The sequence below is a fragment of the Passer domesticus genome, chromosome 7 (genome assembly GCF_036417665.1).
Source record: "Passer domesticus isolate bPasDom1 chromosome 7, bPasDom1.hap1, whole genome shotgun sequence".
In the NCBI taxonomy this organism is placed as follows: Eukaryota; Metazoa; Chordata; class Aves; order Passeriformes; family Passeridae; genus Passer; species Passer domesticus.
In genome coordinates, this window is record NC_087480.1 from 39,054,371 (window position 1) to 39,067,336 (window position 12,966).

Consider the following 12,966-nt stretch of genomic DNA (forward strand, 5'->3'; position numbering starts at 1 on the left):
GTATGGATTACAGAAGGTCCTTAAGGAGGTAAAGGCAGCTGGGGCAGCTCCCCTTTGCCCCAGAAACAGTAATTACTGCTTCTGCTCACAGCCTTTATCTTAACTCCTCTTCCTCCTTCCCCAAACTCTCACAGCTTCAAAAGCTTCCAAAGCACCCAGGAAACCTTTACTGGGACCATAAAGGAGAAGAGGTGCTGAGCAAAGAAAACAAGTATAAAAGGTGGCAGATACCTCTGAAACAGCTCCTTGTGATTCTGGTTATAGATTCCAGGCACAGGTACAGTGCACCTGCCATCTGACGAGTACTGACAGGCTCAATCTCATACCACAGCAAATTCTGTACTTATATACAGAAATACTTATAATATTCCTAAGCTGCCTTGATATTAAAAATGACAACTCTATGCCTACCCTAAGAAATGCCAGAGAAAAGCTATTATTTAAATGTTTGTGAAACAGTGGTCAGAAAAGTCCTTTGCCACATTTCTTTCATGAAAAATGCTGAAATATGCTGTCATTTTTTAATAAATACCAAATGTAGCAAAAAGAGGGAATGATTTGATATTACCACTAACACAGTCAGACAGATTTCATATGGTATCATGATTTTTGACTTGATATTTGTCCAGTGACAAGTCACACTATTTTTTATCCCCTTCCAGAAATGTAATTTAAATTAATTGTGAAGCTCATCATCACTTTCTGCTCAGTCAGTAGAAACAAAGAAGGTCCTGTATGAGGAAGCAGGCAATGGAGCTAAATTCAAAATGGATTTAAGGATGCCACAAGTAATAATTCTGTTGCATAATAGTAGCACAAATGCATATTACATAACCCAAAATGCTTTTATTCATCCTAATTGTATTGTTGGCTTTCCTTTCACACTGTAAAGCTTGTTCAAGCAGCACACAGAAATTAAATTTATACCGAGTCAGGAAATCAGTGTAAACTGCCACTGTATCCAGTGTAAACAAGGCAAGAGTGATAAATTACTAATGTATGAATAGCTGGAAATTAAATCTGTAGGTGAGGGGAGATGACATGCCTTCTGACAGAGGAGAAAATACTTAGCAGAAGATTGATTCACATTTTTAAATAAACTGAACAAGGTATTTTTGTGGAACAACAAATACCCAAGAAATGCTGTTATATGTATCATAGTAATTAATTATTATTAATAATGTGAGCAATCCCTAATGCCAAATTTTTCTAAGCTTTTAAGAAGAAATGGGTTAGCAGTCAGTAACCACTTTTATGACCATAGCATGGAAACATATCTAAACTGCATTATAAACTTCATTTCCACTTCTGTGCTTTTTACTACCTTTTGTTTTGAAACTTAGAGGCCTCTTCAGGGTGGGGTCTGAGTAGAAAAAGCAGTAATAGGAAGCTAATGTTTCCTAATATTAAGTGTTACTAGCTTGAATATTTATTTACGTGCTGAAAGAATCCAAAAATATTAACTCAATCATTAGTCCAGGCCAAACTGCATTTTTACTGTATTATGTAGACATCACAAGGGATGAAGCATGGTATCTCCTGGTGTTCCTCTCCTGCACACTCACACCCCTACAGAGCCAGGGAGTGACTGTGTTTGGCCACACATGTGTGTGCAAGCCATGGCCACATCCTTGTCCCAGCTGTACAGGTACTTGATGAGAAATTCTGCATTTGACAGGACCAACAGAGGCTGTGACACCTGAACCACCACACACCTACACGAATTAGTGCATTCTCCTAACTGCAGCACCATGGTGAGCCCTCCTCTTCTGCCCCAGCACAAGCAGTGTGAGCTGGCCCTGACCCCTCTGCAGATATTTGTGTTTTGGTTTAAGAATGCTGTGTTGCACTTGGACTGAAATCCTTAGGCAATGGACGTAAATCAAAACACATAATTACGTGGAGGCATTGAGTCAGAATGCAAAGTAAGTATAGCTTGCAAGTAAGGGGGCAAAAAAAAAAAAAAAAAAAGAAAAGAAAAAAATGCCAGCTATATCAGAAGTTGTCCACATTGGTTTGTCTTCTTTTTTGAGGGGTTGTTGTTTAACTACCCACCAGGAGTTAATAGCATACCTCTGCTCTTCCCTGTCCTGTTCTCCCTGACCACCTGATGTTTTCCTGAACAAAGTGCCTGTTTTTGCAGGAAGAATGCAAGCCTCATGCTTTAAGTAAGTGTGCAAGAGTTCATTCACATTTTCTTTGCTCCAGAGAGCCAGGAGCCTGGAGCACAGCCAGAATCAATCCCAAGCACTCCATGGAAGGAATGCAAAGGCCTAAGATCTGCCTTCCAAGTGAAACACGTTGTTGTTACTCATGGGGCACTTCCAACAGCAGCACAATGGGCTGCCATCTCCAAACCAAAGACACCAGCCCTGCCCTAAAGGGTTGCTACTCTAAGAAGCACAAAATGCATCAGAAGTACAGCCAGAGATTACTACAAACCAAGCAAACAAAAGCAGAGGAATATCTTCATAATAATTTTCTTGTTGTATTTGCATGGAATATTAAAGCCAGGTTTCAAATGTACCTCAGGAGCATTCAGTTAATTTATTTTGCACTGAGGACAACAGCTAATCCAGATGAGTGCACTGACTTGTTTGCATCCCAACACATCTCTGAAATGTCATGAACCTCATCTGACGAGTTCTGTCCACAGGAATCCTCTAAACAACTGAAGGAAATTCTGCGCTCAATTCGAGTCAAAACAAAAACCCCATTTCCTCAATACATGCAAGCTTGTGTGGGGCATGAACCATATTTAGGAAGGAATAAAACCCTAGCTAGCTCTAACACGATGGTCTATTTCTGCTTTAGGATTTACAGATACTGCCACAGAGCCATTGGGATCTGGCAGTCTAATGAGATCTACCACAAGTCTCCAGTTTGAAGCCCAAGGGCTATCTCAAAGCATTCAGTCATTCCGAGATATTTCAATGGAAAATGCCACTTAGTAATAAAAACATGTTGTTTTACTTGCAGAGAGCTCATGCACTCCCCAGAAAGGAAGAAACAGCTACTGACTGGAAGAAAGGGTGAGGCTCCACAGGGAGAAAGGCAGTACAAAGCAGATGAGGGGGTGGGAGGGGAAAAGAAAATAATCCCTTAAACTGCTTTCCAACCAAAAAAGGTGGGAAGAATATAAGAGGAAAAAAATACACTGTAATAACAGGATTGCTCCACACAAGCACTTGAAATGCCTACACCTCCTTAGTGCCACTGTGGCCCAGGGGCAGCACTGGTGGCTGCCATAGCCATGCACAGGACAGCTGTGGAGGTGACACAGAGGAAAAAGTCAGAACTCCATCAGTCTGCAACCCAGAAGAGCAAAAGGTTAGTGAGTGTCACCATGCAAAGTGGCACAAAGCTTCACACCTGAGGTGGAGCTGCCAAAATCTCATTTTGATTGCCAAAGCTGCTGAAGGCAAGCTACACTCTGATGTGCAACAGATGGTTTATGCAACCAAACAGATAAATGTGAGAGGCCAGAAAAAAAAGTCTGCTGAAAGTCCTATCCTCAGAGGTCCCACAGTGGCACACAGACCTGAGAAAAGACCTGAAGGGTTACAGCAGGTAGAACATTACATATTTCAGCACAATGCTTCGAAGTGACAACAAAAAGCAAACAAAAAAATGACTGAGGAGCCCACATGTAGAGTACCCTGCTCTGCTCAAGCTGCCTCATTTTTAAAGCAGCTATTGTGAAGGTGAATGGGGGAAAGCAAAGGGCAACCCACACAATTCCTACTTTTGCAGAGTCTAAAACTGCACAGATGCAAACTTTTGCTTTACACACATAAAAAAGAACAAGATCTGAACACCCAGAGTTCTCCTTAACCAGGAGGAGGTTGCAGGGCTGCTGGAAAACCAGCCCACACCAAACTCCTGTACCATGTGACAATATGCCCCCGACACCTCCTGGGCAGTAAAGTCCTCATGATTCTTTTGATAAATAGCTGTGTTCAATCTTATTCTCCCTCATTAAACATTTGCTGCAAAGAAACCAGAACTTTATAAACAGCCACACATAATAATTGTAATTTTAAAGTGAACTAGAGGTTTTCCCTTCTCTAACCAGATGCTATAAAAAGTAAAGAAATAACACGCATAACAGTCAGATTAACAAGTCTAAAGGAAAATACTCTTCTCAGCTGCAGGACATGTTTGTTTCATCACTAATTCATAAAAATTAATGTTCTCATTATTTATATAAATGTTCAATCCTTTCTGAATCCTCCTGGACTTGGTTGGACCTGATTACTCTGCCAGCAGCAAGTCCCTTCAGGTTAATTACACGCAATGTAACATCACTAATTTCTTTCCCCCCTTGCTTTCAAAACCACCCTGGAGATAACATGTCCCTTCTCCACTCACTGTTTTGAAGGCTTTCCCTATATCCTCCTATTCATTGCCAGAATGGAGCCTCAGTTCTGTGAGGATTTATTGTAAAACTTGCACATCAACCCCAGTTGCACCAAAAAACAAATACAACAGTCCTCACCTTTTTGGTGTCTCCAAACCCCTCTCCACCTGTGGATCCCCTTTCTAGTTCTCCTACCTTTGAGATGAGGGAACAAGCACCAGGAATGAGTGAGGAGTTACTGTCATCTCCCTAACAGTATTTTCTAAGCTTCACTTCACTCCCCCCTTCCCTGCTGTAATTTAATATTTGAGCTTCCTTTCACAGCTGCTGTTGCATGGGGGGCAAACGCTTCCACAGAACTCTGGACTCTCAGAAGTCCAGGTCTTCTCCCCAGGTGGTTTTAATTAATTCACTTCTGGTCCTAAATTGTTTCCATGTGCTGCTGTGCCTTGCTAAACAGCTGCTCCTCACTGCATGTGTCACATGTGAAGAAGATATCCATGTGATAACAGTGTGAAGCCACTAAATAAATATTACCATGCAGCTCTGACAGCTAATTCATCTCTCCCCCTTTTTAATGGTTCAAACCCTTCAGCAGCCTCAAAACCCCAGCCTTTCTGAAGTCACATTGTCCCAGAAACACTTTTCCCCCCCATCTCTTTTCCACCTTCCCGATGAAAGGGGAATCTCGCAAACCCAGGCCACAGCACTGGGGCTGAATTTCAATCCCTACTTTTGTGCTGTGTTACATTACAACATCCAACACAGTCAGTCTGCAGCCATGCTTTGAAAGTTATTTGGGTGAAAGGTGCTGTAAGAATGCAAGACCATTATCACTTCACTTGGATATGTTTCTTCTTTCCTTGCAGTCCCTAAATTGTCACCTGTTGGTGGCATGGTGCTAAACTGAAGTACAGTATTCACACATTAGCATGAGTTCAGCTTGGTCCAAGGTAAAAGGATTTCCGTAAACAGTAAATGGATTTCCACATCCAAAACATAGAATTCCTCACTATGCCTTTAATACTTTATTTAAATTTAAAAAATAATAAAACACATATCCTCAATCTATAAAATTATTATTTCATAAGGTGTAAAAACTTAACATAGACTCTATAGTTGAGCCCCACATGCTAGTGTACCACACAGGAAGGATTACAAGTCACTTCTGAAGAGCTTGTCTGGCCACTGAACATAGTGCTTTTTGGGGTGAATCAAGGGCAAAAGTACTTTTGGGAGACTGCAGGAGCAAACCAGAGACAACTGCTGGTGAGCTGCTCAGCCCTTCAGGAATGAGGTTCCAATTCCCTCTAGGAATCATCTTTCACAGTCTCTGATACTATCTTAATGTGGTATTAACACTAAGACACACCTTTTGCCCCTGCTTTACAAGACACTACACAGTGACTACACAAAGGCAAGGAAGAGTAGGATCCACACCGAGTTGGCATTTATTTAGCCCTGTTACACAAAATAACCCTGTTTTCTCCAAGGGGCTAAGCCATGATCTGACTACTTTGTGCTGGCTTCTTTACACAGGTGCATCCCCTTACAGTGCTGGGTAAAGCACTTTTAAATTATATATTTTAAAAACAGCAGTAGTAAAAGATGCAACTTCAAAGCATGCATTTACACACATATTTTTAATTAGCTTTACCAAGGTTAAATTTAAATCCAAGTGTGACTAACGTACATGAAATGTTTCAGCCTGTTCCTTAAATGAAGGCATCAAAACCCAAACAGTGAAACTAATGGTTTCTCCAGGGCTGTTCTCTGTACAACATTTCAGTCCAGTTCATGTGCTGCACCTCACAGGCTTTCCGATGACACATAGCCACATTCCTTGCCAACTCTTCCTTAACCCAGCAAGTGACCTACATCTAGCATTCGGAAAGAAAGTGTCAGTTTCTTTGCAGAGCAAACAAAATTTGGGGCTTATTCCTTTCACTTACTGCTTCTTAAAAAAGCAAGCAAGATAACACTCAGTGATGTCAGCAGCAAGACAGTTAAGGCACAGGAATTTAGGGAGAACCTGCAGCATCCAAGTAGCACAGTTCAAAAAAACAGTCATCCTGGCTGTCAGAGGAATTCCCAGGGGAAAGCAATTACAGCACAGCATGTCATTCTAACCCTGCATGTCACAGGTAAATGCCAAGGGCAAGTTTTGTCCATGAGCAGGCTGGCTGGGAGATATCCAGAATGCAAATACACACGAGTGCAGCAACAGAACAGTCTCCAGCAGCTTTACTCGAGAGGCTCCCTTAACTCTTGTCATTCCACTTAATATGAGAATCCTTAGCAAGAGGTGCCCCTGCACAGCTCCAGGAAGGGAAGCTGCCCATGTCTCTCTCTCGTTCCTCATGGCTAGGATATCCCATCCCTAACTCAGCCTTCATAACACCTCAGGATGAGAGCACTGCCACCCTGTCACACTTTGGCAGCTTTGAGTGAGAGGTTTTACACTCAACTGAGAGCATAGCACTGTGCTACAAAGCCAGTCACCTTTCTAATTATGCATTTTGGATTTGGAACTGGCAAAGTAATGGACAGTAATCTTTCAGTCTTCCTTTTTAGAACTCTTAATGGGCTCAGTTTCCATTTTTGAGTGTCTGTTGCACACACAGCCTCTATTAACCAGCTGATGACTGTATCCAAGACTGCTACTGGGGATATCCCTGGAACCTCAACCAGGAAGCCAGGAGAAAAATATTCCATGACAAGTCATTAATAAGGGCTATGAATGGTACCATGGTACTATTATGCCCACAACTGAAGGAAGGACAGGAGGAAAGAGCCTACTCCAAACCAAAACACAAGCTGAGACGTCAAAGCTTTCTTCTGGCTGAGTATATGTCCATAGGTAAAATCATTCAGTTCCCTCGGAATATGCTACTTTTTGGGTCTCCAGCACCCAGCAGGCATCTTCCCCCAAGCAAACCCAATGTGAGCACACCAAATCCTTCTTCAGGACAGCTCCACAGAGACTTTGGAGTGGACAGCAGCACAGCTCAGTCTCCATAGGAATCCTGTCAGCTCCTTGGGAGCTGCTTTTCTGCTTCTGCCAAACATATGGACAGAACTACACCCTGGCCTTGGTCTGGGCAGTCAGGCCAGGCTGAGGGAACCTGATTTAGCAGAGGGAGTCTGCTTTAGCCAAAAGTGACCAACACATGCTCTAAATCAAGAGACAAAACAGCAAGCTGCAGCAAGGACAGTGATCAGCCAAGCCCTGCCTGCTGCTTCCACAGGAAACTGCACTCGACCAGAACATCTGGGATCTAAGGGCAAGATGAAAAAGAAATCACAGAGCTGGCTCAGAAGGGCACATGAGAGGGCAGGAGCAGGCTCAGAGAAAATGTGAGGTTTTGCTTCTTCCTAAATGTTGGTGATTCCAGGCACCACTTAAATCTCAACCCATAGTTAGGAGGTCTGTGCTGGAAAGAAAGAAATCCAGACTAAAGCTTCTCTCCTGACATATTGATCAAGTCAGAGAGATGGTGGTGTCCCAGGTCCCAACTGGGATACAGATTAGTTAGCCACAAGTTTTTGCAATGTTTTTCCTTTCTGAGCTCTCCAGCACAAACTTCCTGCCAATCTGTGTGACTGTGGATGTGTTTAGAAGCCAAACTTGTGGTCACATGCAGTTTTCAGTGCAAGGCAATCACTCGCACTAAATTTAAAAAAAAAATTAAATTTCAAAATTTCTTTCTAAAACACCACAAAATTCCCAGAAAAGGTAATTATCAAATAAGAGTAGTGCTAAGAATACACACTAATATTAAGTGATAGATTTGCTACTTTTCAGTTTTTCCCTCTTTCAGCATTTTAAAGTACTGAAAAGCACCCTTCTAACAGCAGATCATTGACAATTTTGGAAGAACTATTCTGCTATACACCCAGCATTATAATATTAAAGACATTTTAAGACAAGGTATGTTTTGGATCCATCTCTGCCTGAACAAACCCCAGAGCCATAAGTTCAACTGTAGCAAAAAAGAAAAAGCAAAAGTAAAAAGCAGGTTACTAAAATCTCCTCTAGATGTGTAATCCACGCCTAATGAAGCCAGGCAGCCGGGCCATAAGTGACCAGACTATTTATCTGTTATCTGGATATTTAAGACTCAAAGGAAGAGGAGTCCTTGTCATCCATCAGTAAAGCAAGACACTTGATGGCGAGGATGGACTCTGAAAGCTCAGCTATCATTTCAGGTGTGGGGAATCAGCACTGAGGCTTGGGGAACTCAGGTCCTGGCTGCATTTCCTGTGATTGCCCCACTAAATACACGTTGTAGGTCTCTTTCTCACTCCTTCCCAGATGAAGGACTCTGATAGGAAAGACATTTGCAGGCATTCAGGAGCCCTATTATATCAGCCCCTCGTGTCTGAGCGGCTCATTCCTCACCTTCCCTCCTCTCCCCGGGCTGGATAGAGGTGGCCCATCCCTCCCTAACTCCTGCCAGGGGGAGATAAAGCACTCCAGCCGCTTAACACCGACAATAGTCACTTCAATATTGCTTTTGTTTTAGTAATCTTGTCCACTCGTCCACACCACAGCCATGCCTCTGCTCTTCCTGCACCATTCTCCCCCATCTCTCCAGGTACTTCTGCACCCGCTTCTTTTTCCCTTCTCCTCAGCTGTTTACTGTTTCCATAGATCACCGTTGGCACTGTAAGCACATTGCTCCTGGGCACAGAAATTCAGGTATTTAGCGGCCGATCCACTCTTACAGCCTCTGTTTGGTGTCCTTTCCTACTTCTGGCTACAGTACGACTCAGCTGTCTCTGTCATTGCACGGGTACCTGGCTGTCAGTTCAACACCAAAGACCCCCCAGAACATCTGTCTCTTATGCTCAGGTGCCCTTTCTTCACGGACAATAGCAGCATCCTCTTTGACATCCAGCCTCCCTATGGGCTGCACTCACATCCTCAGAGGGAAGCTGAATCCCATTTTTCAGGTTCTTTCTGAAAATAAAGTTTTAAAACACAATATTCTCTTTCTAACCACATCATTCAAATTCCTCGCTGTGCTCCCAAACCTTCCCATCCCGTTACCAATACGCCTTTTTCTCTAGCCTGACATGCCATTCAAACTGATGATTGTCCACACCAAATCCTCCTCTTCCTCTCTTCTGAGCGTGTGACATCTGTGTGTACAAATCTCTACTTCTCCTTCCTTTTCTCTCACAAAGATGTCACGCCCTGTATCTCAGCTCCCCTGCTTGTTCCTCTCTCTCCAGAATCCTGGAGACCTCTCAAAATCTATCCTGGAGACACCAAAACCCACTTTGTTTTAAAAAAACCCACATTCATGCTTTCTGTGGTTGAATCCTTTGTGTTTGGGAGGGATTCTCTCTCAATATTTCTAGAAAGTACACTTGACTTTTGAAGCTTCGATACCAATCATCAGCTAAGACATATGTACAGACAATCCTCTTTTAATATCACATCTGCACATTCTTTTAAGTCTAAACAGTGCTTTTGTGCAGCATCTCTCACAGTACTGAGCTCCCACTAGAGCTTTTAATATTCCCTAATACTCTAGTGCTTAAAGTCTTAAGCTTCACTAAATATTTAGTGACTAATAATTATGTGGTGACAAAAGCAGTGGCTATTATTGGCATCCTTTGATGTTTAATATTAAATTTAAAGCTAAGAAATTCAGTGATTATCCAAAAGCTTTACACTACTGTAGGTTTCAGAACTGCTGATGCCTGCTTAAGTCACAGCCTGTTTCTCTTTTGTTAGTTGTAGAAGTTTGAAACACAAGAAAGGCATTTCTGTATTTCAGTAGGCAAGTGTTTATGGTGCTGTAGTTGGAATCTTATGATTGGCCTTTAAACAATCCATTCTCTCATTACAGGGCCAACCACTCCGTGACCCTGGATGGGTCCTTAGGATGGAGAATCTTAAGGAAGGTTTGTTAGACTTGACCTGCCACAATGAGCCCAGTGCTTCAGAAGGGGTCATACTGCTAAGTGGACTTTCACAGGACACAAACTGACACTGAGAAAAAGTTTTTTAAAAAGTAAATCCAGGCATGCATATGATCAGTAAGTGAGTTACTATGTTTGTTATTGAAGGCTCAATACTTGCTGATGTACAAATAGGTTGTTGACCTTGAGACTCCAACCTAAGCCTGACTTAGAGCACCATCAAAAAAAATTAAGACCAACATTGCTAAATCCAACACTTTGTTAATTTAGTGCTAATGAGTTTCAAAGCATAGGAAAAAAAACTCATAAGCCCTTATAAACTCCAGATTAAAAAAAATAAAAAATAAAAACATCACCTGATGACAGTCCTAAAAGAGACAATTTGGCTCTTCAAAGCCAAACTGCTGGGGGCAGGGATGGCTCTTCATAAATAATGCTCTGGGTTAGAGGCTATTTATTGATTTCAGGACCACAAAAAAAGCCATTAATAAAACAAGATCACAAGAAGAGCTTAAAATACTTTATGTTCTGAAGAGCTTAAGGGAAACAAACAGCCCATATGTTCCAAAATATTTTAAAGTAACATACACAAGATTTGCGGGTTTCTGCTCGTGAAAGAGACTAGACTGGAAGCTGAAGTCACAGATTTATGCCCTGAACAGGTGTGAATTTCTGACACATTGTCTCTTTCCCCACAAACATTCTGACCTCAAAAAACCAACAGGAGCCACAGGAACCTGACAGTCACTGCCCTGACCTTACAGTCCCCGGTCCTCCTGTTGGGATGGGCAGCATCAGCTGTGGGGATGACCACAGGAACATACAAGCTCCCTTCTTCTGAGAACAGGAGCAAGGCCTGGCAAACTCCTTCTATTACAAGGAACAACACAGCCCAAGCAGGCAAAAAATTCAGACTTTTTTTTGTATTCAAAAAACAGACTTTTCTAAACTTTGTTTATGGGACACAGACAAACACAAAATGATCTTCACCTCTTACACAAAACCAGCTGGGAAAGTTGCAGGAGCTCAGATATATGTGGTAGTATTTTTCCTGGTAAAAACAGGAGGCAGAAATGGGAAATCTGCCACTCAAAGGAAGCAGATTCTAAATTATCTGTTCTGATTAGTACTTAGTGCTTAGAGTCTCCTCTCCCCGTGTTTCCAAGAAGTACTCAATCTGTATGCAGGACAGAATTTGCTTATTTCTCCTGACTCTGGTTTCAGCTCTGCTGTATTGCTTCATGTCACAAGAAAATGACTGGATATAAATCTCAGGGCAGTTTTAAAAGCCTTTAAAACACCAACATGGATACTACATCAAGCCAACTTCTTATATTACTGCCTTTGATCCCAAAGGAAAAAAAATAAACATAACAAAATACTATGAAAGTTACAGGCAGCTCCTGCAGACCTGGCCCCAGCTGCACTGATTCCAATGAAGTGAGGACATTTTTTATCAGCTGGGGACTTGGCCTGATAAAGGTAAAGGCACTCAGCAGCATATCAAATCTACTGTGTGCATTTAAGCTCATTTCACTTACCATTAAAACCTTTGTGCTTTGAAAAACACTACTGAGCTGTAATTCCTACAGAAATGCAATTAATTTCTCATCTGGCTAAGAAAGCAAAACAGAAATAAGACCCAAACCAACATTCCCTTAAGTTCAGAGGAAGTTCTGCTGACTTTGAGGGACCTTCACCAGTCAAAATAACATAACTATTTGTTTGGCGACCTGAGATAGGTTCCTAAGAGCAGAAACGAGCCATAGTCTAGTCGGAAATAACTGATAAATGTTCAGCTCCTCGGGCCATAAACTAAGATCCTTATTTCTGCACCAAGAATCACCTGATACAGGCCAGCAGCTGGTCAAATTGTTTTTGCAGGTCAAGAAAAGAGGAAGAGTCAACACAAGGAGAGTGTTATTTCAGATGACCCAGGCAGACCAGTTCAGTGTTTGGTTTGCTGTTTTTTGCTTTAAATAACGAGAGCAGCCAATGCTGGCAGTTAATATTGTAACAATTGCTGTGGAATTCAGCTCCCTGGACGGCTCCGAAGTCCATGGGCAGCCCTCCCCATCACCCCCGAGCCAGCCTCGCTTACCCCCAGCCACCTCGCTCCTTTGTTGGCAGCCTGCTGGATCTGCACTTTTTTAAGGGTGACATTGTAGACAGCTCCGTCTTCCACCTCTTCACCCCCATCCTGAAATGTGGTCTGCCAGGAAAAGGAGAAAGAAAAATGAGATGAAAAAGAAGGCTCTCCCCCTTTCTGCTGACCGCAATCAGTCCCAGGTGCTCTGCTGCTCCCGGCAGAGCAGAGATGGGCAGCACAAAATAAACACAGCAATCAAAGCGATCCAGGGTACCCTCAGGTTGAGGAACACTGGAGATATTCTTGGCAAGCTGTCCTTTCCTGTGGTACCGAGGTACCCGGACTTTCCATTTAACTGTTTTTCCCAGACTAGCACATATTTTAAATAGTTGCATAAAGTCTTCTAAGGAAAGAGTTTGGTTTTGATTAGCAGTCGTCTCTTTCTTCCCCCCTTTTCTACAGCAATTAATCTCTTTGGCCTTTCATTTAGGGAAAGATTCGCACTTTTAAAACTGCTGAATTACTTCGGCACACAGCCTTGAATCTTTGAAGCTACAGAGCATTTAAAACACAGCGACATTTT

The 12,966-nt window shown here is 42.4% G+C and overlaps 1 protein-coding gene across 3 annotated transcripts in view; it reads right to left on the bottom strand.

Annotated features, from left to right (window-relative positions):
- RGL1 (ral guanine nucleotide dissociation stimulator like 1) overlaps window positions 1–12,966 on the bottom strand; it is a 54,066-nt gene that overhangs the window by 39,859 nt on the left and 1,241 nt on the right. For 2 of the 3 annotated variants that reach the window (XM_064427807.1, XM_064427806.1), the window contains exon 2: window positions 12,396–12,506. In XM_064427807.1, the coding sequence (XP_064283877.1) occupies window positions 12,396–12,506 (111 nt within the window). Of the gene's footprint in view, window positions 1–4,498; window positions 4,711–12,395; window positions 12,507–12,966 lie in introns of those variants that run through there. The other variant, XM_064427809.1, reaches the window with a different exon arrangement.